We start from the raw sequence: 27,866 nt of genomic DNA on the forward strand, positions 1-27,866 counted from the left end.
TGCCAATTTCTTCTGTTTTGCATTTTGGTACTTACAAAAGTGAAAAGATAACCTTTAATATTCAAGAAACCCAGAGCCTTGTTCTAAAAGTTTATAGAAATGTGAGGAGCCACTTGTTGTGAACATTGTGTTGTAATGAAAAAGGTTACTGGATTTGAAGACAGCATTTGAGTTCAGATCTTGCTTCTGACACCCACCACCTATGTGAGACTGTAAACAAGTCATTTAATCCCATCTATAAAATGCAGGAATTGGTCTAGATGATCTCTCAGGTTTAGTCCAGCCCTAGAGCTGTGATCCTATGATTTTCCAACTTTGTGCTCCCTCTTGTAGCTTCCTGGCTTTTCAAAATAAGAGCAAGTCAAGTCAGCATATACTTATAACTAGCGAACCATTAATAAGTATTTATTCCCTTTCATCCCTTCCCTATTCCCTGTACCTGGCAATGGTCTGGTTGACTGGTTAATTCAGCAAACACACTGCTACACATTTTTTTAAAAATTTCAAATACTAACTGGGCTGGGAGCAAAAATTATCATTTTGAATAATTATTCTGAATCCTGATTCCTCTTCCCTTTATTAATGCTCCTTTTTCACATTGCTGTCATCTCTCATTACTCTTCCTTCCCATAAGTACCTTTCCTTATAACAAAATATAAATAAGCAAACACATTAAGCATGTGTGACAGCTCATGCCTCATTCCACACCCACAGTAGGCCACCCTTCTACTGAGAAGAAAAAGGTGTGTTTCCTTATTAGCCCTCAGGAGTCAATATTGGCTATTACATTGCTCTGACTTCTGATTATGACTGATTTAAAGCAGGCTAGATAAAATCCTTAGGATATAATACATCTAAGTAGAGTTTCCAGAGGGGATAAATCCCTTTCATTCCCTTTTCTTCTGGCATATAAAAAGCTATTGTTCTGGTAAGCCAAGAAGAAACTTCCTTTCATTGTTCTCTATAGAAGCTTGACCCTAGATTTATGACTAGCATCCTGGAGGCATTAAATCTGGACAATGTAATTGATAAGCTCATAGTAAAACAACAGCAACAACTCAAGTGGTATGTTACATGACAGAGTCAGGTTTTTACTACAGAGCTGTCCATCCTACTTCACAAAACTGGAAAAAAAAACTCTGAAAGTGAATATTTAAGGTGGAAAGATAGAGCTATGAGATATCTAGCAACAACAAAATTCAGAAATAATAGACTAAAAAATATCCCAAGTTCTAGCTGATTGCATCTACCACTATAGTCTATGCAGCATATGAAAGGGAAAGCTGAAGATAAGACAGCTATCCATCAGGAAGAAAAGGGGAAAGGGAAAAGGGAAGAAGAAGGGGAGGGAAGGGGAAAGAAAGTAAAGGGATAAATGACTTCTGAAAGCACTTCCAGTTTTATGAAATGGGGAAAAAAAAGATATGACATGGGTAGAAATGAGTAGACTAAACAGAGGAAGCATGTCACCCAAGAATCCATCAGCAGTAAGTTAGCTGTCTGCTACATGCAAAGCACTGTCCGAGGTGCTGATATGCTTCCCCCTCAAGATTCCATGTGATTCAGTTTGATCACTGTATTTCAGTTTTGTGCCCCTAAAATCTGTTTTAAAATATTCCCGTTTTTCTCTGAAATGTAATAAAAAGGAATGTTCTCAATTAATCCCTAGTAAGTTTTTCCACTCCATATTTTTCTGAAATTGCCATTACAATTAGCACATGCTGTTTACCAGACATATCCCAGTCAGCACTGTGATTTAGCTCCTGCTCTCATAAAAAGTACCTTGATATTTCTCCTCATAGCTTTTAGTAGGATGAAGCAAAAAGAAAAATATTAAGCCTCCGTATGTTGCCTTAGGTGAATAGGAAGATGGGTGGTGGAGGATTCCTTCTGTGTGCTTGAAGTTTTGTCCTTTGTGAGAAATTAGAAGTATAAACAGCCCCTCCCCCAACACTGTTACATGCATGTGTATCAAAAAGAAAAAAGAGTGAGAGAGAGAGAAAGAAAGAAAAAGAAATAAATAAATCATCCAATGTCAAAGGAGCACTGTGCAGCTTTCTTGCTGCTATTGAATGGAGACGTTTCTAGCCTCTCAGGTCCTGAACTGGCAATTCAGAACAGTTTGATTGCCTGCTTGATTGTTTGCGAGATAACTGCAAGATTGGCAGTGACAGGGTAATTTACTGAAGATTGCGATGTCAGACTATATCCAAGGGGGCTTGCTGGCATAAAGATGCGATTCTCATGACTGACAGGCCACTGGGAGATTGGTGTGCCAATTTAAAGTTCACAGTGTCGTCAAAAAGTGTTCAGTGACAGCAGCCCATAATCATGCTGCATGATGAGGTCATTACAGACATAACATATGCTCACACATAATAACAGACATAACCAAAAATGTGCAATATCTTGAGCAGGTAAATGTAAATTTGTAGAAGGGAGTAATTTATATCCTATTTTTTGCTTCTGCTATGTTGATAGCATTTCTCTTGACTGACAGTCCCCTGAATAAAAGCATTGAACAAACTAAACAGTGGGGCAATTTTAAGTTCACAGTTTTGACGGTGTCACACACCCAGAAAGAGTAGGACATTGTGGGGGGGAGAAGGTTCAGAGCTTAATAGGAAAACTGTCTTGAGTTATTATCTGAGCTCAATGATGTCCTCATGTTGATTATATAGAGTGGGTGGTAAATGGACTAGAGGGAAAAAAATTCCCAGCTTAAGGATGGAAAGGGCATCTAAGATGGATGGAGGTCCTAATGGGAATAGGCCGCTGACCTTAAAGAAATCTATAACTCTAACAACAATGGAGTTCTTCTAACTTAAGAAGTTTCTGTGGATGCTGAATGAAACTGTGCCAACATATCTCAGCAGGTTATTTTTAAATCAGAAGCAGTCATTTCAATTGTAGGTTCCTTCTGTCTAGCTAAGGAGAGTCCACAGAGCTAATGTTAGATGCAAAATGCTGTAGGTTTTCTTTTTCTTTTTTCTTCCTCCTCCTCTATCATTCTTCACCCTCTTTTCCCTTCCTCCTTATTCTTCCTTCTTTTCCTTATTCCTCTTCTATCTCCATCTCCTCTTCATCTTCTTCCTTATCTTCCTCTTCTCCTTATTCTACCCTTTCCTTCCTCTTAATAATCTTCCATCTCTGTCCCTGTATATCTCTCTCCTATTTCTTGTCTTCCTCCTCCTCTTAGTCTTCTTCTTTCTCCTGCTGTGCTCCCCTCTCCTCCAAGCACTATCAATCTATTTACCTATCTCACCATGGATCAGAAATAAAGTATCTCCACTTTATCAGCTGTAAGACGACAATTCTCCATTGTTATTTCATGTTTTTGGATGCTGCTGGGCTCCAGGGATTTAGCAGGTTCCACCAGTGCTCCCGGCTTAGATGTTCAGATACTTGATTTGAAAAGTCTCTAAGTTGAAGCAATCCTGCACGCTGCTCTTCCTCCTTTCCTCCTCCCACCTCAGAAATTTTACAAATCTAAATGTATTCCAAGACACATAAAAAACATTTGGCCATGTGGAAAATGAGGGGCTAGTTTTAATCATTTAAAACTAGTCAAAACATGCAACCTCCTAATTTGTTTGTTTGCTAAAAAGAAGGTAATGTTTTAAAATAATTGTACATTAATTGCTAAATTACAGTGGAACTTCAGTGAAATTACATATTTCAATTTCATTAGTGAAACCAAATGAAAAGGGTAATGCCAAAGAATTATGTTAGAATTCATTTAAAACGCAGAGCCTGGTCTGTGATTCAACAGACTAATGCACATGTTTGTCAATTCACTGCTACTCAAGGTTCTAGTGCAAGTTCCTACAATGTTAATTAGGCCAAAAATGCCTTAGTATTAAATTTGCTAGATAACAAGCAGCTTGCTGTCTGAAACCAGTAGCTCAGCAAGGCTGTGTTTGACCAATAAGCTCTTAGTATAATGAGCCAATTTTAAAGGGAGAACTCTAGAAAACCTGGGCTACTCTACTTTCCAATGCCATTAATTGGATCTTAAAGGGGGTGAGAGGGAATGCATCCCTTATAAACCCCACCCCCAAAAAAGAGACGAGAAAATATGTCTCCCTTCCTTACAGAAATTAAGGAGTACAGATATGAAATATTACTGTTAGAATAATTCCTGTCAGAATCATTTGCTATGTTGATTAGTTTTTCTGAACCTATTTTTGTCCTTTTTTCTTTTTTTTTTTTTTTTTTTAGTCTTTGTCATAAGGAATGATTCTCTAAGACATGAAAGATATACTTCAATAAGTCAATCAATCAGCATTTATTAAGTGCTTACTATGTCTTACTAAGTGCCAAACACTGTAATAAGTGCTAAGGATACAAAAGAAAGATAAAAAGAATGCAAAAACAGGAAAGAAATATAAAATCTAAATGTTTAGCAATAAAAATTAAAATTTAATATAAGGATTAAAAGAAACACACCCATTGGAGGTATATGAGGGGTACAATAGCCAAATCCTGATAATTGAGTTTTCCAGCTAATTGCTCAATTCAACCATTTCACCACTCCTCAGGATTCCTCTAGTAGAATGGATTTGACTTTCTCACATATCATTCAATTTTATTAGTAACTTGCTAAGTGTGTACAGGGAGATGGGGAAACTCTTGGTTTCTATTGAAGTTTGAAAAATCAGCAGAGTTATATCATTTGTGATTTTCTCTCTTAACACCTGTAGCTGAAACTTATTCATAAGAAACATTTTTAATTTTTGGTTTATTTTAGGCAGTACCTCAATAATAATAATAATAAAGGCTTAGTAAAGGTTCTTTTAATAATAACAAGGTCATTGAGTAAATTAACTAACTCTGGTTTTGCCTCTGTCATTCCAGATGGCCTGGTGGACTGCTTGGACCCTGACTGCTGTCTCCAGTCAACTTGTCACAACAGCCTGCTCTGCCGAGGATCCCGAGACCCTCTCGACATCATTCAGCAGGGTCAGACAGGCTTGCCAGCTGTAAAGTCTTTCTATGACCGTATCAAACTCTTAGTGGGAAAAGACAGCACCCACATCATTCCTGGAGACAACCCCTTCAACAGCAGGTAGCCTCCCAATACATAGCATCTCTCTCCCCTTCCTTGCCCACCCCCCCTTGAACCTGTCATGACAGCAAGGTTGGACACTTGTCATTGTGATTCCATTCATCTTTGAACAGGAAACATTGTTTTCAATTACTCCATATTCTCTCTTGGCACAGAGGCAGCCCCACTGAGGACCCCCTGTCGTGGCCCATTAAGACTGTCTTCATTACTTGAGGTTAGGCTGGGCAGGTTTTCCCCAGGGTGGAGCCCTGTTTTCTATATAACCATTTGGCCTTCAACTCAACTCATCTGGAATGGGAAGCAATGGAAATTTGGAAAAACAGCCCATTAGGTTTTCTGGTCACTTTCATGAAATGTGTTTTTCAGAAAAGCTACAGAAATCAAATACTAAATATTTCAAAATGGTCAGCTGATTTTTAATTTGTTTACCTATTCATTTTGGAAGCATGGGGAGTTATTGTCACTATTGGTATTTGGAATCTTATTTTCTTATTTATTCATTGTTCCAAACCATTTCACTTCTGACATAATGACATAATGTCAGGTTTTTTTTCTCTCTTTTATTCTCTTTTGTTCATTAAAATTTTACGAATGCTATAGAAGCAGATTCAGGATTAATTTCAAGAGCTAAAAAGCCAAGTAATGAGACTGCTGGGCTAGAACTCAGGACTTAGGATTCTTGTCTTATCTATGTCATTAACTAATGTAATCTTGTACAAGTCACCTTCATTCTGTCTGTAAAATGGGGGAAATTTTTCCTTCTTTCTTTCTTAGGTAGAGTTTTTAGGAAAAATGAGAAGATCAATTAAAAAGAAGAAGAACTGTTACATAAGAATTTAAGGTTTATAAAGCTCTTTATAAATATTATCTCAGTTTATCCTTACAACAGACCTGGAGCATATGTGCTATTATCATCATTTTTCAAATCAGTAAACTGAGGCAGATAGTGATTGAATGACTTGCTCAGGACCATATAGTATGTATGTCTCAAGAGATAGATTTTTAACCCAAGGCTTTATGACTTCAAGTCCAATGGTCTGTCTTCTGTAAAGTGTGCTAAGCATTTTGTATATGTTATTTCATTTTTAAAAAATAATCCTTTAGGTTATTTAGAGGGAAAAAATGTGTAAGTTATCAGAAGGATTTGTTCAATTTTTACTTACCCTATTATATTTATCTCCTCTTTAAAAAAAAAAAAAAAAGTCTTTCATATACGTTCTCTAAGTCCATTTCTTCCATTCAGCCAGTAAGTTTCTACTTTGTTTCCTTCAATGGGTATGTGACTGTGGATGGTGTTACAAAAGATGATGGATTTGGCCTGAAAGGTCCTAATTTAAATCCCCTTTCTATCGTTTACTACCTCATGACCTTGGACAGGTTACATATGCTGAGCTGGCATAAGATCCCAAGCCCTTAATTCCAAATCCATTCTTTTTAAGTGTGAACAAATTAAAGTGAATTCCAAGCACTTTGAGGTCCAAATGTCCTTTTAGGACTGAAATAAAGTCTATATATTTTTGGACTTAAAGGTAGATATAATTATTAGTTTCTTGTTTTCCCAAACTATTTGATGTCCTACAAATCTTCTTATTAAGATTTCCAGTATTTTTCTTGAGTTGTGTTTCTACAATAGTTGCAAGACCAAGAGGTTTTTAGTAGAAGCCTCAAACCTGTAAGGTTAAATGTCTTAGGCAAGTAATTGTTTCTTTTCTTTATATAATCTTAAACTTAGGAAAGGGATTTAACTTAGGAAAGTGATTAAACTTAGGAAAGGGATTCAGCCAATGGTGAAGGTAGACTATAAAAATGAAAATCATTGGAACTTTCCTGAACTATATGTCTTTCCATGTGACATTAAAAATGTACCTATAATATGTATGTACCCACTCAGCCTGTACTTTGAGATAGTTCTGGCAACAGAGAGTCATTTCCTAGGCAACTTTCATTTGATATTTTTATTCAATCATGTTGGAATCTTTGTGATCCTATTTCAGGTTTACTTGGCAAATTTTGCCATTTCTTTCTCCAGGTCATTTTTTACAGATAAGGAAACTGAAGTAAATAGGGTTAAGTGACTGGCACAGTGTCACACAGCTAGTAAGTGTCTGAGGCCAGATTTGAACTGAGGAACATGAGTCTTCCTAACTCCAGACCAGATACTCTAGCCACCGTAGCAGCTAGCTGCCCTTGACAGCTTTTATTATTTCTTCCCCTTTGATTCACCTTCATTCCATTTTTTTCTTATTTAATTAACATTTGTGATTGAGATAAGCTTTTATCTTCAGAAATGAGCAGCCCATGACAAAGATACAGTGAGCTAGAAGGATGATTTGGGTAGCAGATTAGTTACCTCTAAAGTCTTAAGTGGGTACCAGTAGTCCTTCATCCTCAGGACAAACTAATGTTGCTCTCAAGAAATATATGACTGCGCCTTTAACCAAAATAGCAATTAGGACTACCAAAGTTAAAATGATGCTTTGGGGTGGGGTGGGGTAGGCAGTGTTTGGGCATACGGTCTTAGAGTTGGAAGAGACTTTAGAGGTTACTTACTCCCATTTCTGCTTGAAATGTAATGCCCTTCTATAGTAGCCTTGATATGTTTTGGTTCTGCTGCTTCTAGATGTAGGTTGAAGTTCAGGACAACTGTGAATTTCAGTGCATTATTATCTGACAAGTAATGAAGGACAATGCCAGGAGTAAAAACGGAATTATTTCAAGAATTCTAAGAAGGCGTTCCCCTAGATAATGGAGTATAAAAATAACTAAAATGCCTTGAATATACCCCTATAATTTATATAGCAGATCTCACTATCTAGATAATGTGATAATTGTTACACATCAATAATCATAAATAGACATGAACTGTTAGAATGTCTTGCTGAATCTTATTCTGTAAATTGGCTGCTTAGAAAAAAAGATAGAAAGCCAGAAATAATGAAGAATTAGAAAAACATGGCTTAGAAATCACATGAAATTCAGTCTGTTTTTTTTCTGTGGCTTTTATGAAAGTGTGTGGTACCAAAACCTATATGGAGAAGACCTAATAAAAAAGAAGATATATATGAAATATGAATGCTCATGGATTTTGGTATCCCACTGTGTGTACTATTTATCACAGGGTCATTAACACACATTGCTGATTTTTTAAATAGTGTCTGGTCAGACCTAAAAAAAAAAAATCTTGATCTACCAAAAGACAAGAAAGCTAGATCGCACAACAGGATTATTTTCACAAATTAGTTTTCTACTACCAGGAGACTCTACCAATGCAGTTGGAACAAGCTAAAAATGGGAATTCATTTGTTATTCAGCCAGTAGCAGACAATTAGAACTGTCAATGGGAGCATTCTAAACATTCCTGAGATACTAAAAAGGTCTGTAAAACAACAGTGGGGGTGTTGCTAATACAGAGAGAGGGGCTCCCAGACAGCATCCCTTCAGCTTTCTGGGGCACCGGGAATTGCAGGAATGAGCAGATTCCAAAATTCACGCAGACTTTGACATGGTTTTGGCAAAGAATGAGTCGGCTCCATTCCCCAGTCCAGAAATTGGGATCCCATCCAGGAACCTTGAGGGTCGAGAATCTCTTTGCCTTTGCCAAATTGCCCAGCGCCTATGAAAGCCAAGGAGACAGCTGCGGACCTGTCTAATATTCTAGGGTCAGTTCAGAAATGAGGGTTCTTTATTATTCTCCTTCTTTGTGAAGTTAAAAAAACTTATGTGGGAGAAGAAAGCACCTTTCCCCTCTGTGGACTTTAGAGGGACATTGAAACCTCTTCCCAGGTTCGCGGGATTTTGTACAACGACAGTCACCAAGTTGGAGGCTAGTGACAATGGATGTCATTGCAGTCATTGTTACTTAGAGACTGTCTCTTAGGGATTCTTTCCCCTGACATTGGAGAAAAATCTGGGTGGGATTTCAAAGGTCTCTCTCTGTGTTTTGTGTAGTAGTCAGACGATCTAAAGGAAAAAGGGAGAGAGAGACCTTGAAAGGAGATACATAACCAGAGGTAACCCAGAAACCATTCCATTTCCATGCCAATTGAAAAACCTTGGAGGAGGCAGAGAGAAATCACATGCACACACATGCTCTACCCCATCGAAAAACTCCGTGTGCTTTTCCCCAACCCCTCCTCTCACTTCAGCCTCGAGGATAAGAATAACTGTTGCTCCCAATGCTACCTTCTTCTGGAGCCAAAAACACAAATGTGAAAAACAAATGAGAAACCAGATGGGGAGGCTCTCACCCATGTATAATGCTGCCTTGCTGCTCTCCCCGTGCCTGGCTGAGGCAGGGGTGTGAGTGAGTGCGAGAAGACTGAAACCCAGGCCAAGCAGAAGTCAAGGCTTGCCCAGACAGAGTGTCAAGGGCAAAGAGAAGCGGGGTCTCACTTCTAGGCTGCATGGCGCAGAGATGCTGAAACCCAGGAGATGATAGTCTTTCAGGCCAAAAAACCCCAACTGTTCTTCTAGGCAGGCAGAGCAGCTGGGGAAATCAGCATTGCCATCCCAGCCCTGTGACCCAAGGTAGTCGGGGGAGGGGGACGCCAGGTAGGCCCCCAGCAGGACCAGCATCCCGGCCTCGGGAGCCCACGTAGAGCTAAAGCCTCCTTGTGTTCCTTTCTCCCAGCCTGGTGTCTCTCATCCGAGGCCAAGTGGTGACTACAGATGGAACTCCCCTTGTCGGTGTCAACGTGTCGTTTGTCAAATATCCAAAGTACGGCTACACCATCACCCGCCAGGATGGCACGTAAGTGGCTCTGCGAGCTCGAGGCCTGCTTAGGATGGGATGCCCATGCCGGGGAGCAGATGGTGCTATCTACTGGAACCATGTGGCACCCCCACACGGACTGCAGTCCCAGCCGGGCCAAGCCACCAGTGAGGCTCTGAGAAAGCTATTTTTTGCTTCACATGTTGAGTGCTAAGAGCACAAAGGGGAAAAAAAAAAAAGGCCAACCTTTGGCAGGGCTGCAGAAAGCTGCCAGCCCTTTCTCCCCTGTGTCATGTCAAAGGCATCCATGAGAGAGGGGCATGGGAGGGAAAGGGAGAGAAACCGAGAGAGTCCCTTGGAAACCAACTCCACCCACGTCTTAAAATAAAAGGCAGCGTGGGGCGCTAAGGTAAGGAATATCAGAATCCACACGACACCGTGCGTCCTGTGGAGAGCTCCTCTCCCTCCGTCTGAGGCTTTGGAGGATGTGTTCTCTCACTCCTGTTTCTTTGGGGGGTAGAATGTAATCAGAGGCGTCTAATTAAGTACACTTAGAAGTCTTCCTGCTGAGTGAAGAAAGGAACCTTTCCCTATTATCGTCTGATTTGAAATGCTTACCAGTTCAGCCCAGACCAAAATGAGAGTACTGTGGTTTCTTTAATCCATTGGACATGGAGCTGTAATAAAATATCCTTGAAAAAGAAAATGTAAAAGTTACTTAACCTTGGACAATGATGTGCTGCCAGATTCGATCCAGAATGCTCAAGGGGGAAGCGGGATAGTCCTGGTGAGGAGAGGGATGTCATTTTTCCCATGAGACCAGAGCCTAAGAAATCACCCTGTCATGAGATTCTAGGTGTACTCCACAGTCTCCGTTTCAAACTTTTTTTACTGGCTTTAGAAAGAAGCGTCTTGCCAGCACTTGGCAAGTCTTGCAAGTAATTTCAGAAACTACCAACCCCCAGAAGCCTTTCTTCATCAACCAGTGCCCAGAGTTTCTTACATCTGATAGCAAAAGGAGAACTGTGTTGATCTGCTTGAAATCCTCAGTTTTCATTCAAGTTCTCACTTTATTATAACCTATAATCTGACTTTTTAAGGCCAAGCTCAAATTTCCTTCAGACACAGAGATCATGGGTTTAGGTGATGTCATTTTCATAACTACCCTAGCTTTTCACCAATAATGTCTGAAGGTTACCTTTTGACCTAGAGATTCCTTTGCTAGATGTATGCCCCAAGGATGTCAGAGACATAAGGAGAAGTCTGAAATATTCATTATAGCACTTTTTATGGTAGCAAAGCCCTGGAAACAAAATAGGTACATATCATTTGAGATAAGATCTCATTTTCTTCATCTGTAAAATAAAGGAGTTGGACCACATAAAGCATCCAATAAGAGCATTCTATTTGCCAGGATTATCCAGCACTTCCAGCACTAAACCTATGAAAATCTAAACAAATGGTGATAGATGAATGTTATAGAATATAGTAGAGCCACAAGAAGTTACAAATAGGAAGAATTCAGAGAAATCCTGGAAGCTGTATGTGAACTGATGCAGAACCATGAAAACCATTTTAACGATTAATCAAATAACATAAATGTTAAAAATAGTAAAATAATACTGAATCAATCAGTATTTATAAAGTACCATATATTACATATGTTTATATATGTGTGTGTATGTAATATATAAAATATAATATATAATAATAAATATAAAGCAATATATTTAAGGGGAAAGCATTAGCAGCTAGAAGGATCAGGAAAGACCTCATGTAGAAAATAGCACTTACATTTTTAAGGATACTAGGGATTTTTAGAGAGAAATATGGAAAAAATGATCATTGCTGTCATGAGGAATGACCTATGCAATGACACAAAGATGGAAGGAATATGAACAGTAGGTTAATTTGGCTCAACTATAGGTTGTGGGAAGGGGGAAAATGTAGTCTAGAAAGGAAGCTGGAGCCAAGATATTAAAAGTTTTAAAACAGGGGTTCTCAAACTACGGCCCACGGGCCAGATGCTCCCGCTGAGGACATTTATGTGGGCCCGATGGGTTGTGGCAAATGGGCTGAGGGGCGGAGACTGAGTGTGCGCTTTTGTTTTTACTATAGTCCGGCCCTCCAGCAGTCTGAGGGACAGTGAACTGGCCCCCTATTTTAACATTTTGAGGACCACTGTTTTAGTAGGGCCTACTGGGATTTTTTGAGTAAGGGACTGATAGTGTCAGACTTGGCCTTCAGAACTATTACTATGGGTGTTATGTGGATTATAGATTAGAGAATTCCATGTAATAAAGATTACCAACCTCTCCTCTAGAAAAGAATTGAGAAACTGTCTTCCTTCCTTTCCGGCAGAAATGGGAAATCCACAGGTAGAATATTGCATATACTATTGAATCCCAGTTAATATTTTGTTTGGTTTTGCCAAATTGTGTTTTCTGCTTCCTTTTTTCTTTTTAAATCTTTGTTACTAGTGGAGGCTTAATGGTATGATGGGAGGATTACCACTGGAAATGGATATAATGCAAAACAAAAATCAATCAAACTTTTCAAAAGGGCTAAATGTCAATAATTCCTAAGGGTATAATCCCTGAAGGGCCAACATCTTTGGGTTGTCTGCTTTAAGAAATCTACCTATGTGGAATCACACAAAAGAGCTTTTGTGCACATCTGAGGTCTTCTGAACTCCCCTGGCCTAGATATAGAATTGATTTTCTTAACAGTATCTTAATCCTATCTCCTAGGTATCCAAGTCCAATGTATCTTGCATATAGTAGGAGCTAAATAAATGTTTGTTGAATAGATTTAAATTAGGTTCAATTAGAAAACAGACTAAGGAAAAATTTTAAGAAAGTTACAATGAATGCTACCCTTTAACCTGCCATCATGAAAATTTAGCCTACTCTAAGCAGAACCAATAATCCCACATAAAGGTGATGATGCATTTTGACTTGCCTTTGCAACTGCTGATCTTTCCCATCTAAGTGAATTCTGTTTCTCCCTAGGTTCGACCTTATTGCCAATGGAGGTGCATCCCTGACCCTGCATTTTGAGCGAGCTCCTTTTATGAGCCAGGAGAGGACTGTGTGGCTTCCGTGGAACAGCTTCTATGCTATGGACACACTTGTGATGAAGACAGAAGAGAACTCCATCCCCAGTTGCGACCTCAGTGGCTTTGTCCGACCCGATCCAATCATCATTTCCTCCCCGCTGTCCACCTTCTTCAGCGCTACCCCTGGGCGAAACCCCATTGTGCCTGAGACCCAGGTAGGAACACAGCCACCGACCTTCACAGCCCTGTCTAGCAACCCATATTCCAAGCCAGAGCTGGTCCCTTCTACTGCATCTCTCACCTCCTTCCCAGCAGTGATTGCCAAATTACTAGGGCCGAGAGACTAGGAGACAGAATTCACAGAGAAGGCTCAAACCCAAGAGCTGGGATAAGTTTCTATCTGCTGGAGACTGAGCCTTGATTCCTTTCCCCTTGTGGAGTCCCTCTCTACCCTTTTGAGTCATTGGTGATTTCTGTGCTTTTTAATAGACTAAAAATATCATACATATGTGCAGCTCACCTGCAAATTGCTTTTTATTCCTGTTAGTCACAGAGATACATGGTAAGAGGCTTTTTAATGATCTACCTAGGTAATACTATCAAGGGTATATTACATGATTACATCCCTGTTGCTTTATACCGATTGTCAATGGAAGTTGCAGGTTCATATAATTACAGTCTCTTGTGGCCTCCTTGCATACAGCTAGCAATAAAGCTTGCTATTCATATTTACATCTTTTGCCAGCAGTATGATTTTTTAAAAAGAAACACAACAGTGACCAAGAATCATTATTAATTCAAAAATCATAACCTCGGCCCCATCGCTCGGCAGTGTGGGATACTTTTTTTTCCCCTGCCATGGAAAGTTGTAATACCAACAACACAAGATCTATCAACTAGTGCACAAGTGAGCAGGATAATCACAATGAGAGAAGCTCACCAGCCAGGCCCCTTTGATGTAGCATGTCTGCACTGTGTTTCCCACCAGGTCCTCCATGAAGAAATCGAGATCCCCGGCTCCACTGTGAGGCTGTGCTATCTGAGCTCGAGGACCGCTGGGTATAAATCCCTGCTGAAGATCACCATGACTCAGTCCACCGTGCCTCTGAACCTGATTAAAGTTCACCTGATGGTAGCAGTGGAAGGACATCTATTTCAGAAATCATTCCAGGCTTCCCCCAACTTGGCTTATACTTTTATCTGGGATAAGACGGATGCTTATGGCCAAAGGGTATATGGGCTTTCAGATGCTGTGGGTATGTTTTCTCTTTCTCCTGGTAACACTTTCAGAAACACAGGGGGAGATGAGGGTGAATTCAGGGAGGAGAGTATAGTGTGGACCTCCAGTTCACATTGCAGTTCCTCAAGGGAGTGAGCCTTATTTGGCTTTCTATGACTTTGAAATAATTTGCTGGCCCTTCCCCTTCACTCACATCCCCTTGTTGGTGGTGATGGTGCTGGTCCTGGTCCTGGTCCTGCAATCTTGAAGAGAACCATGACAATAGGTAGGTGTTGTCATGACATGCAAGTAAGGATACAATGGAGTACCTTGTAATAACTAAGTCTGAAGGAAGGTAACATGAGGATTCAAACAATATTGTCCGATTTATTTTCCTACCTCTGAAAGCAGAATCCAGAAGACTAGAAATCACCAAAATACTTGAAATCTCTGAGAATATTGAAAGTTTTTCATCACAATGAGTGATTCCATTTTTGGTGAAGGTCTACTATGGCCCAAATAGCATACAGTATCTCCAAAAAAATTTACATTTGGTTTAAAGGCCATCAGACAATTTTTAAAGCATCAGGTTGACCTCAGTGATTTATTTTGTTCAGGTCAGTATATCAATGAGATATAAAAGGAAGTGTGGTCTAATAGGAAGGGAGATGGCATAGAAATCAGAAAGGCCTATCTCTGACACATACTGTGACCCTGGACAAGCTGCTACCATCCTAAATGCTCTAGACAATTCTCTAATATTATAAAGTGTAGAGAAGATGCCAGTGTACATTGGCAGAGGTAATTTCCTCACCTGACAATACCTTACATCAATAAAGTGTTGGGTCTGGTCTCTATCTTAGCTCAATAGTAAAATGACCCTTTATTATTGCACAAGCATACTCCAACTGAAGACAAAGAGAGAAATGCTAACAGACAATCAAAAGTTGTTTTAGGATTAAGGATATAATCCAGATAATCTCCAAAGAGACTAATTCATCTAGATATAATTGAGATCTTTGCAGTATTAAAAAATAACTCCCATTTCAATAGCTTTATAAATCTTAACAAAGCACTTTCCTTCACAACAACTTTGTGATGTAAATACTGCAAACGTTATTATCCCCTTTTGATAGATAAGGAATCAGATCCATAGAATTTTAGTGCCTTGCTCCTGGTTACACATTTAATAAGTGTCAGTGACCAGGTATCCTGACCCTAAATCTATCATTCTTTTTTCTGGACCACTCTGCCTTTTAAAATTTCTAACAACATTTATATCATTCATTCTCTTCTCTTCCATGAAGGTAGAGAGGAGTTTGTTCTCCCCTTTTATAAGTAAAGGGAAGCTAGGTGGCATAGTGGATAGAGCAATGGCTCTGGAGTCAGGAGAACCTGAGTTCAGGCATTTACTAGTGTGACCTTGGGGGAGTCACTTAACCCTGATTGCCTCCCCCAAAATAAAAGAGAAATAAAGAAAATGAGGTCCACAAGCAACAATAAGCCAGCAATAGACTCAAGACTAGCACTTAATTCTCCTTTCATGCTATAGTTCTTTCACTAACCTAAACAGAGAAGGACAATCACTTATAGACCAGGAGTCAGTCCTGATTTGCTTACCTAGAACACATACTATGGAGCTGAGCATGTCCTCTGGCTTGTTGCTATGTGATATAAGTCTAGGCAGGTGTCCTAGTGTAGGGTTCCCCCCAATTGATCCTTCACCTTTTTTTAAGTCCCCTTTTGTTCTTCCCTGAATTTCCACTGATTTGAAGGCCTTCCATATCTCATACTACCTGCCTCTCCTGGCACTCTATGGGATCCTGAATAAAAGGATAAAGTATATTAACTAACACAAGCTGCTGCCCCCAGAATCTCTTTGTAAATGAGCTGCTATATTTCCAAGGGCTTTTCTCCTGGTGAGTGAAAATAAATAACACAAATATAATAAATACATGCAGAGAACAGCAGGCTGAGGTTCGTGGTCTCCTGTCCTACCATAAAGAGGAGTTTTATTAGGTTTTTAAATGATTCATCTACTCCCTCCACGTCAGATGGGTCATTTTGTGAAGCCAGTTGTTCATTTGAAAGGTCTTCAAGTCCCCACAGAGCACTGCTGTGTAAAGTTTCCAGGTTGAGTCCAGCCTGAAAATCTGAATTTAATATTGTGGAATCAAAGAAAAAAGGCAATCAGCCCACCTTCTTGAATGAGTTCTTGCATCCAAATCTTTATTACAGAGAATACCGTCTACTTATTCTTGTCATATAGTTAAGGAGTAATCAAGATATTTTTCTCTCTTTTTTTTCTTCTTTTCTCTTTCAGTCTCTGTTGGGTTTGAATATGAGACCTGTCCTAGCCTAATTCTGTGGGAGAAAAGGACGGCATTGCTTCAAGGATTTGAGCTGGATCCTTCCAATCTGGGGGGTTGGTCTCTGGACAAGCACCACATACTAAATGTCAAAAGCGGTATGTTCATTCATTATAGCATGGTACGATGCAAAATTGGCTATGGAGTACAGAGGCCTCAGGTTCAAATATACCTAATTATGATATCTTACAGGAAATATTCTATGTCAACTTAGTCTATCTTTTTCCCCAAATGCTAAGATCATCCCCACAATTCTAAGGGCCAGGTCCTGATATAAAAAATCATAAGAACCTTCCAAAGGATTGACATATATAATTTGTGCTGGATTTTCTCTTTACTTAACACAGGTTACACATAGAAAAGATCTTTTTAAAAAAAATTAAGCTTTAAGGTATTAAATAGCTTAAACTGATACTAAAATTTTGGGACATCCTCTGCTGTGCCAAAAGAATGCTTCAATTGTGGCCAATTTAATTGAGTTAAGCAGAAAATACTTTAAGTTATTCTATTTATCTGCCTTCGTTAAGTATTTTTACAGTCTAATCATGGATCCTTTGAAGTATTGAAACAAGTAAGTACAGAATTCTATAGTAAATTTGAAGAGATCTTTCTTTAATGATTAAAAGATTGTGCTTTTGCCCTTAGTGGAAGTGTTTAAGTAGAAACTAGTTGCCTTCTTTCCTAGGATAGTATAGAAGGTTTCCCTTCAGGTGTGGGACTAGTATGAGCTAAGTTGCCCCTGAGATTCCCTCTCACTAAGAGTCTGTGATTCCATAAAAAATAACTTACTATTAAATAGATTAGTGACCAAAGTAAAGGATTAATTATACACATTTTTATAGGGCACTTCCAAGCATGAATTCAATTTGATTCAACAAAAATTTATCAGATGCCTGCTATGTACCAAACACTGTATGTGCTTGAGATACAAAGATAAAAATAAAATAGTAACTGCCCCAAAGGAGATTACATTCTAATGGAGAAGTTGTGGTTCACATATAGGTATGAATGAATAGTCTAGTTCCTTGATGCACCCAAGATTCATTTATTTCAAAGGAGAGGAAAGATTTTTCAAATAGATCATGACATACTTAAGGCATGACCCCCTCGGGAGCAAGGGCTATGAATAATGCCTTACTGAATCTAGAGTTTAGTTCCCCAACTTCACGGCACCAAGAAAGAAAAAGATAGGAATTTTCAAATATAGATGGGTCGTGGAAATATCTGCTGCTTTCAGAGTATAATCAGGACCTGACTTAGTCATCAATAGCTCTCTGTCCTATCTGAGGCAATCAATCAGCAAATAGTAAGTAGTTACTATTTGCTAGACAGTGTGCTAAGCACTGAGAATACAAAAAGACAATCTTTCCCCCCAAAGAGATTACAATCTGATGGGAAAGACATCGTGTAAATAAATATGTACAAACATACTATATACAGGACAAGATATGTACTGGAAATAGTTAACGTAAGGAAGACTCTTCAATTCAAAGGAGTTAGGAAAGACTTCCTGCAGAAGATGAAATTTTAGTTGGGGCTTAAAAGGAAGCCAGTGAAATTTCTAGACAAAGCATTCCAGGCATGGGGAACAGTCAGTGAAGATGCTGAAGAGTCAGGAGATGGAATGTCTTATTTGTGAATCAGCAAGGAGGCAAGAGTTGCTGGATCAGAGAGTATATGGTGGGGAGTAAGGTGTAATACTGGAAAGATAGGAAGGAGCTTGGTTATGAGGGGCTTGAATGCCAAATAGAGGGTTTTGTTTTTTATCCTTGAAGCAATAAGGAACCACTGGAGTTTATTGAGTAGAAAGGGGGTGGAGGTAGAGGGGCTGACATAGTCAGACTTTTACTTTACCAAATCACTTTGATGACTGGATGAATTGGAGATCCATCATCTGGCCGTTCAATAATCCAGCAGTGAAGTGATAAGGATTTAAAGCACTGGCAATGTCAGAGGGGCCATATTCGACATGTTGCAAAGGTTGTTGCAACCAGCCTTGCCAACAGATTGGATGTAATAGGTGAGATTTGTGAAGAATCTAGGATGACTTCTGGGTAGTAAGCCTGAAGGAGTGAGAGAAAGTTTTATCCTGTGATATAATAGGGAAGGTAGCAGAGGGGGAGAGCTCAGGGGGAAAGCTAATGAGTTCAGTTTGGGACATGCTGAGTTTAAGATGTCTAGCTAGATTCAAGAATTTTGTTCCTCCTAGGAAAAGAGATAGAAATTTCCAAATAAAGTTTGGCCATGTCACTGTTAGTCTCATTATTAAGTTAATGATAGTTGTTGATGCTCTTTTAGGGTTGATGTTTCTTTAGGGAGCAAAAAGATGGATCCTTCAGCTAGTAGATAGCAGTGGACAATGTGGCCTCTTCAAACCACAGCCATGTGTCCACAAATGAATGAATGAATGGAAGAAAAAGCATTTATTGATTTATAATATATCAGACATTGTGCTGTCTTGGGGACATAAATATAAAAATGAGGCAGGTCTTCCCCTAAAGTGGCTTAAATTCTAACAGAGATAATACGTATAGAAAGTAGTACCAGAGAAAGGTGTTATAGTCTGGGAGATCACAAGGATAGTGAAGTTGTTTGGCATTCTCCTGAGACATGGTAGGAAAAAAAGCAAAAAAAAATGATCTAGAATAAAGGAAAGATTACTCATACTCAAGTAAGGGTTCCCCAATGTAGAGCAGAAAGGGACTATACAAGAAAAAACTGGGAAAGAACTGGTGAATGGGATGAGCAACAGCAGTTGCTGTTGAGTCCTTTTAGTCATGTCTAACTCTTCAGGGCCCCATTTGGGAGGTTCTTGGCAAAGATCCTGGAGTGGTTTGCCATTTCCTTTTCCAGCTCATTTTATAGATGAAGAAACTGGGGCAAAAAGGGTTAAGTGACTTGCCCAAGATCACACAGCTAGTAAGTGTCTGAGGCCACATTTGAATTTTAGAAGATGAGTCTTCCTGTCCCCAGGCCAGACTTTCTATCCACTGCACTATCTAGCTGCCCAGGGTAAATAGAGGCATGATTTATTGCCAGTAATAGATTTATGCCTGAAAGTGGCTGACGTGAATAACAGAGATACAGGAGAAAGAATAAGGGCCTAGAATAGAGATGTCAGGGAACGAGATGAACAAAGTAGGGATGCAGGATGGGGAATGTAAGAGACAGCTCTGCTTGCATACCCCACATCTCTCTCTCACACACACACACATAGAATCCAGTTCAAGCTGATCTCTAGGGTTATGGCTAGGACATTGATGTGGTAGCTGCAGGTGCTTAAGCACAGCCCCCTTCACACACTCCCCCAGGGAATGGATAGTTTCCAAGAGTTTTGCAAGTTGGAGACAAATGCCTCCTGAGCCTTTGCCCTCATGCCTCCATGGATGGCCAGAGACACAGAAAGTACCGTAGTGTGAACTACCTGTTCATTATAGGAGGAGCAGCTTTATGTGTGTGCTTCATTATAGGAGGAACTCCATGTAGATTGGACGCTGGTCTAAAGCCAGGAAGACCCAGATTCTCTAATATGTACTGGCTGTGGTTCTGAACAAGTCAACTTTCAATGCTTTAGGCAACTCCTTAAGATTGTAAGTTGCAAAGAAGGTGCCAACCTATATCAGTAAAGGGGGTCTCTTCATTAGGGAGTTCCTTATACCCATGAAATCACAGGTTCAGTTACTAGTCTATAATACACATCAGCCATACTACTTATTCCCAGGCAGTTCTGGAGGGATAAAATACACTCTCATTTCCCTGAAGGTGATCATTACCTGATTTTTCTCTTTTCTCTTCCTTCTCACCCACCCATCATCCCTGACCCATTCACCATGGGGCCAACAGAAACTTTTCTCTAAGGATTTCTGGTAATCATTCCCATTTCCTCTTTCCTAGGAATCCTCCATAAGGGTACTGGGGAGAACCAGTTCCTGACCCAGCAGCCTGCCATCATCACCAGCATCATGGGGAATGGACGGAGGAGGAGCATCTCCTGTCCCAGCTGCAATGGTCTTGCCGAAGGGAACAAGCTTCTGGCTCCTGTGGCTCTGGCTGTGGGGATCGATGGGAGTCTTTTTGTCGGGGATTTTAATTACATCCGGCGCATTTTCCCTTCTCGGAACGTGACCAGCATCCTAGAATTACGGTAAGCATCCTCACGCAGCCAGTACCTCTTGCTTCATCTCTCCCTACTAGAAGATCTATCCTCTGTCTCCACCCCTTCTCCCCTGGGAAGCCCCTCACATAGAAGAGAGATAGGTTGGGAAAAGGTTACTGTTGGATCCTGACAGGGCTACTTGGCTTGTGGAGAGCTTGCGTCTTCACTTCCAAAAAGAGAAGTGTTTCCGCAAGCAGCTGCTGGTTTTGGGGACTCATCAGAATAGTCTATTGAGGAGAACAAGAGTATTTAAGAGAAGGGCTAAGGCTGTAAATTCAAGCCAAGAACTCTTGCCATAAAAGCAAAGTGGAGACAAGTAATTGATCTATTGAGTCTCTGAGCAGAAGCTCTCCAAAATTCTCTGGATCTTTCCAGATTTCTTTGGAGAGTGGATTAGCTTGGCTGCACAGGCCTGACCTTTAAGGGTAAGTCCCCAGGCCCCAGCCTGTGGCAGGCACTCCACCGTAGCATTTCATCTGCACATTGCTGGCCCTTCCGCTTGCATCCCAAGGCACTCTGGGCAGACAGTGACCAACACATGGTCAGCTCAAATTCATGCTCTTGTAAAATTGATTTTCCCAGGGCAGGTGATCCAGGCTCTCCAGCCCTGGAGGTGAGGTCTGTGGTGTCTGTCTCCCGTCCAGAGAGATTTAACTCTGGAACAACAATAGATAGAGCCATTAAGAGACTCTGGGACTACCAGGTCTCAGTTACAGATGTTGACAGCATGGATAAAAGGAACCACAGAGAATGGGAAAGTGTTACTCTCACTCACAACTTCCCCCTGTTCTTTCACCAAAGCTTGTACCCAAGCTGTTTATAGTCAGGCAGACAGCTGGGGCTGAGTTTTGCTTTTGTTCAGTACCCCTTCTTTCTGGAGATGCCAATGATTTAATAGTCTGACAGGATATGAGTATTTCCTGGACACAGTTCTGTACTGTGTGTGCTGTGTAAGAAGGAAAAGGATGACGGAGGAGACTCCCATAACTCCTGACCTCAAAGGGCTTATCATTGACAGTGAAAAAAAGAAGGAAAGGACAAAGGAGATCCAAATTATCCTGAAACTGTAGAATTAAGCCTAAGTCTTTAAGAGTTAACTATGCAACATGCTCTGTAAATCCTTTCCTTCACCATCTCAGCCTCTTTATTGGGTTATTAGAGTTGGAGTTTTGCTGGGGGGTTGGGGGGGTATCCTACAAGAGTCACACTTTCTCTTTCCCCATCTATGAGATATTTACTGTAGCTCAGACGTTGCATGGATGATGTGATCACAGACTTAAATCTGAATGGGCATCTCAGAGACCCTTTAGTGTGATCCCTTTCTTTTTATAAGGAAACTAAGCCATTCTTTCCTAAAGTTGGTCACATAGGTAGTTAGCAACATATGGCAGATTTGAACTCCCATCCTCTGACTTCAGAGTCATTGCTCTTGCCAGTGTCCCACAAGTGAACTAAAACTCTGTCCTATGGACTATTGACTAGACCTCCTTCCTTTTCTGGTCCCCTTGAGGCTTACTCCCGTCAGTCATTTTCAAAGCCCAGGAGATTCGAGTTCCTAGATTTTGAGGAATGATATCAGCCACCACCTCCACAGCTGACAGGGCTCTCCGGATTTAGAGTCAGATGCTTCTCTTGAATGCACCAAGTGCTGCGTGATGAGGGTGGGGGAGGGGGGTTGAGTCCTGATTTCTTTCGACAGCTGTGTAATTTTTTTTTAAACAGTCCTTGGGCTTGTTCTTGTTTTCAGCAGCCAGGTACCCAGAGCCGATTAGGAGTTAAGCTTTTATAAGAACAGTGGTTTGATTCTTCTTTTCTTCCTACTACATGCCTGGAAACAAAGGGCTGTCAATCCCATCTCTTTAAAAACAGAAAACAGTGAAGGAGGGAGGGAGGGAGAAGCATGTCTTGCTTATTTCTTTGCTGGGTTGAAGTTGGCAGCTGAAGAATTTCTGGAGTTAGCTTTTCTCCCCACCCCCACTCGCCCATCCCAGAGCTGGGTGAGCAAAGCCTGGTTTGGGATTATATTTAAATACCCCTACCTTCCCTCTGATGCTTCCTGTCCTTTTTCTCCTACTCAAAGACTTATTAATATTCAGACAAAAAATATGGCAAGAGTTATCTTAGATCAAATACTTCTTGTTCCCAATATCTAGATCAATTTACATAGCATTCAGGGAAAACAAAAAGTGGTTCAGTAGGAGAGGAGTAAAAATCACTTGTACACACCCCAGCTCCCTGAAATTTCTTTTTGTTTTTCATTGTCCTCTCCTGAAAAGTTACCTCAAAGCAGAGAATGGATTTCTCTGGGGAAAGGTTGTATATGAAGTCACTAACACTGAGAATGAATTAATTTACCAAATTCAGGGACCAGCCTAAGAATAATGGATGATTGGGAACATGGAGATATAAGAGAAAGAGAGCATGAGAAGCTCTTATACTGGGGGGTAGGAGGGAAGAGATTAAGAAAGAGACACCAAAAATAAACTTTCCAATTTTAAGTAGGATTGGCCCTGGCTAATGCCAAAGTGAAAACTAAGGAAGAATAAATTTCTTTCAGTACACAGATACGATAATGGATGGAAAGGGAGGGAGGGAAGGAGAGGAGAAGTAGAAAGATGGATGGAGGGATGACCCAGGATGTTATCTGAGAGCTCACTGGCTCAGATTTTGAGAAGCTGAGCTAAGTCAGCCATGTGATTGTGAGCAGGACACATAGGGAATGTTTGGGCCCTCTGCCTAGTCTACACAACACAAAGTGAAACAGTATTGGCAGTTAGCCAGTGAAATAGCTTATCCATCTAGGTCATTTAGAAGAAAAGAAACTCCACTTTTTTCTCAGTGGAATAGCAGTGTGTCTGGAGGGGGAGGAGGATAGTGTGGAAGATCTGTGCGAGTGATGTGGATTGCTAAGGCTGTGGGAAAGATATCTCAGTACCTTTCTCTCTGAAGAGGGTCGGCAATACTCACCTAGCCCATATAGCCTTCCGATTGTGCTTGCTTTAGTTTTAATATTCATTAAGCTCCCACTGTGTGCGTGGCACTGCACAGAAATAGAACTGACCTCAGCACTCCTCTCAAGGGAGCTCATATTCTAAAAAGGTAACTAGAGCTTTATTCTTTTCTGCAAGATGGGAATTGGGAATAAGATTAGGTTTGGGTCAGCCTGGGATGATGGGACAGGAGAGGTACTTGATCTAAGCTTCCTGACTGATGAGAGTCTTGGAACGGTTTTACGAGGCTCTGAAAATAGAAACTGCTGTGTAAATGCTAAGCATTATTATCGCTGTAATCATTATTGTAAATGAAGGTGGCAATAATGAAGTAAGATGGGAGATGCACCTCTCCTGGCTATAGAATTACTACTGGTGCTGGCAGAGGCTGGTTAAAGAGGCAGAAATTCAGGACTCTGGAAAGCGCAAGACAGAGAGATGAGTGATGGCCAGGGTTATTTTATATACTAATAAGGAACACCAGCTAAAGGGAAAAGTAATGTCGACCTGGTGGTATAACTTGAGAGGCACGATGAAGCAAGGAATAATAACGAGCAAAGAAGAAAGAAGGTGGCCTTTAGAATCAAGGGATGCCAGTGTGAATCTCATCCCTGCTATTTAATACCCAGTCATGGAAATCACTTAGTCACCCATTTATTAAGCACCTACTGTGAGCTAGATACTAAACTCCAGGTACAAAAGAACCTGAAGTTGAATCCTGATGCTGCTACTATCCACCTGTATCATTTTGACCTAGTCATTAACCTTAGTCTTCAATCCCCTCATTTGCAAATAAAGGTATTGGACTTAATGACCTGTAAAGTATCTTCCAGCCCAAAGTCTTTGAACCTGTGATCCACTAATCCTTTAACCTCAGGCAGCTAGATGCCTCAGTGGATAAAGCACCTGGAGGACTTTATATCATATTAGAATCTTTACGACTTCATAGCTCCATAGACTTTAGACCCAGAAGGCCCCTTTGAGGTCACCGAAGCCTCCTGCTTCATTTTACAAATGGAGAAGCTACAGTAAGGAAGCTCACTACAATGGCAGCATGTACAAAAACTTAAGTTTGGGAAGAAAAATTTGAGTTCAAATCCCAACACAGGCACTTATGAATACTGAGCAACTCTTCTGCAATATGGGCAGAATAAACAGCTCCTACTTCTCAGGACTGTTTCAAAGATTAATTGAAATAATGTATAGAAAGCACTTTTGTAAATCTCAAAGAGCGATAGAAATGTCAGCTATTCCTATGCAACGTTGCAAAAGTAGAGAGAATAAAAAAGGGCCAGAATTCAAACTTGCCTATTTCGATCACAAGATTAGCATTCTTTCTACTTTATATGCTATCTTGCCCTTCAAAAACAGATAACAATAGCTCACATTTAGATAGGACTTTGAGAATGACAAAATACTTTTCTTGATGTAACTCTGTGAAGGAGGTAATACGTTAGTATTGTCCACCTTTTTTATAGATGAAGAAACTGATGTTCTGAGAGAAGTAACTCACCCAGAATCATACAGCTGATTACTTTTAAAGTCAAGAAATTCTACAGAGGGGTTTTGATAAAATCAGGAAGAAGAGGAATTTTTAACATTGATTATTCTTTCCTTCCACTTAAATCTTGCTTTCTTATATGAGATGAGCATTTCTAAGAAATAATTTCTATGGCCTCGTGGTTTAAGAGGAGGGATCTTCCTTCCCTAGGTGTGGCTAGCATAACCCTGTCTCTTGATCTGCCCTTGACCCCATCAGAAACTCTTTCTTCCCCCATCATAGACAGTATATTAATCAACTTGGAGCCAATATTCCTGGGAAAGAAGTAGGTCAAGACTGCAAACCCAAATCCCTTCAAGTCTTACACAAAATCTTGACTAAAGAGTAGAATTGATATTGCAATAATTAAGAGCCAAATATTACTGCACTGGTGGCAGATAACATTTCACTTTCATTAAGCAATATAAAATAGACATGAGAATTCCCAACTGCCACTGTGACACAGCACGGTTTGCAGAATGAATCTTAAATTGTGCTATGTCAGTCAGAGCTCAGGAGTTATTGGCATCATTTAATTAACTTTTTTTTAAACTAACACTTTGGAATAAAATAGTAAAAATGTAATCCCTGGGCAAACCTATCATTAATGATGGCCCTAGGCTGGGGCCTGAACAGCACCCTAGGCAGGAACCACAGCAACCCTGTCCCCAAGAGCCCTCTTTACTCTCCCAGGAGAAGGAAACAGTGGGCAAGCGTTCTTGCTACCCCTTCCCTATAAAGGCGGTATCTCAGAGATAACCAATTCTCTCACCCAGCTGCCTGATAGTCCTAAATCTGCCAAAATAACAGACTTGGACAGAGAGGAGAAAAACAGACGCCTTTGCTACTTTTCTAGTCATTATGCTAAGAGATTTGTTTTGAGAGAAAGGTGAAGCCTTTTGGTTGTGACAAAGAGTACTATTTCAAATTTACCATTCATTAAGAGAGTCTTTTATCCATGCTTTCTCAACTCCTCATTAAAACAAACTATTGAGAGTTTATCATTAGAAGGGGGAAGGTAGAGAGAAAATGAATATAGACAAGTATAGGTCAGAGGGAAGGAGAGGGAAAATAGGGTCATTCCCTCTATTCTATAAAATGTTTACTATCTCTGAATTGGGATATGAGCAGAAGTCTTTGATAAAACAATGATGATTCTATCCCAAAGCCAAAATGACACTTTTAGGTGAGACTACCTGTGCTCTGTAATAGCTAGGATAGGACCCCCAAGAAGTTTTGCAAAGCAGCTGTCCAAACTTCCCAATAAATCCAGCACCAGAGAAAACAACTCCTCAAAATAAAACTGAAAGCTATAACTGGGGGGAGGTGGTGATGCTTCTTTTGGGGCCCTTTATAAAAGAAAGTAAAATGTTATATTTGCTTTACCATCAATTCCTCAGCTAACTGTTTGTTCTTTTTTCCTTCTGTTTTCATTCTATAAAGAAATAAAGAGTTTAAACATAGGTAAGACCAAGAACTCTTTCCCATATTTAATTTGATATGGTTTGTTTGCTTCATTGTGTTTGCTTTTTGTGTTGTGCTTCTTGTGTAATGTATATTTTTATGTACAAAATATAGTTCTTTTTATGTGCTAATTGTGTGTTGTGGATATGATAAGCTTTAGCAATTATGAAATGCAGTCAAAAAGCAACCAAATAAGCTGACAGTAATTAGAATTCCTGGGAGACAGAAGTATAGAGTAATGAACCCTTGGTGAACTTCTATCTAGGCACTGTTAGAATGCAGCCCATAATTGGGCTAAACAGTTGAGGCAAACTTCTGTCTTTTGTAAATGCCAAATAGGGTTCACAAAAGCTTTAATGAACTGAAAATGGGTCAAAAACTCATTTTCAACTCATTAATGATTTTTTTTTTCTGGATTTATGGTCATTTTTTTAAAACCAAGTTAATTGTTGATCTTCCAATCGGAATGAATCTAACTACTAGATGTACTAGTAATTTACATAAATCTCAAATTCCATTTTGAGCAAGAAGTGGAGATAGCCTAACCTCTTTTGTCTAAATAGTTCATGGCATATAAATATAAAGGTATTCAAAATTGCACATATAATATACATTAGGCAACACTGATATGGAGAATCATCTTGCCTGAAGGAAAGGAAATTAGCTTTTTTTTTTTTTTTTTTTTTTTTTTTTTTTTTTTTTTTTTTTTTAATAAACTGAGGTGAGTAGAAATTGACCAAAATAACTTCAATCAATACTTATGAGTGAAATGTTCTTTTTCCTCAAATAAATATGCATGACAATGGATTTGAGGAAATAATCTATTTGTTCCTTTGAGTAACTGATCAGAATGGGAGTGTCAGAGACAGTAGTATCAGGAGATCAAGAAGATTAAATCCTATAAACTTATCTCAGACACTAGGCCAATAGACCCTTGAACTAGTTCTTACAACTGAATTTAAAAAGGCCTGAACTTTGAGAGAGCAAAAGATAACACTCATAAGAACATTCTCCTATGGCTGATCCTATCCTGAGGTTTTTTTAAATGAGGAAAAATAAAGTTCTAAATAAAACCATTAGGTTCAACTATATCCCTCTAACGAATACAACTCCAAAGGCATTACCCTTATAAATCTCCTATAGGATTGTTAGCTTACTTCAATGAAGAATTTGGGACCAGATGTTTTAGGAAGCCAGTCCCCTTTTTTGCCATCTACTTTCTAAGTAATGGACATAAGACCAGTTCTTCATGACTGACTTCAACATCAACAATATTTCCCAAAATAGTAGC

The 27,866-nt window shown here is 39.8% G+C and overlaps 1 protein-coding gene across 1 annotated transcript in view; it reads left to right on the plus strand.

The window, feature by feature from the left end:
• TENM2 (teneurin transmembrane protein 2) overlaps positions 1–27,866 on the plus strand; it is a 985,642-nt gene that overhangs the window by 923,899 nt on the left and 33,877 nt on the right. Inside the window, 7 exon segments of the mRNA XM_074292010.1 lie at positions 4,858–5,068; positions 9,699–9,818; positions 12,791–13,052; positions 13,826–14,093; positions 16,380–16,523; positions 20,320–20,569; positions 26,555–26,575. Coding sequence (XP_074148111.1) covers positions 4,858–5,068; positions 9,699–9,818; positions 12,791–13,052; positions 13,826–14,093; positions 16,380–16,523; positions 20,320–20,569; positions 26,555–26,575 — 1,276 coding nt within the window.

Source organism: Sminthopsis crassicaudata, chromosome 2, assembly GCF_048593235.1.
Source record: "Sminthopsis crassicaudata isolate SCR6 chromosome 2, ASM4859323v1, whole genome shotgun sequence".
NCBI classification, from domain to species: domain Eukaryota; kingdom Metazoa; phylum Chordata; class Mammalia; order Dasyuromorphia; family Dasyuridae; genus Sminthopsis; species Sminthopsis crassicaudata.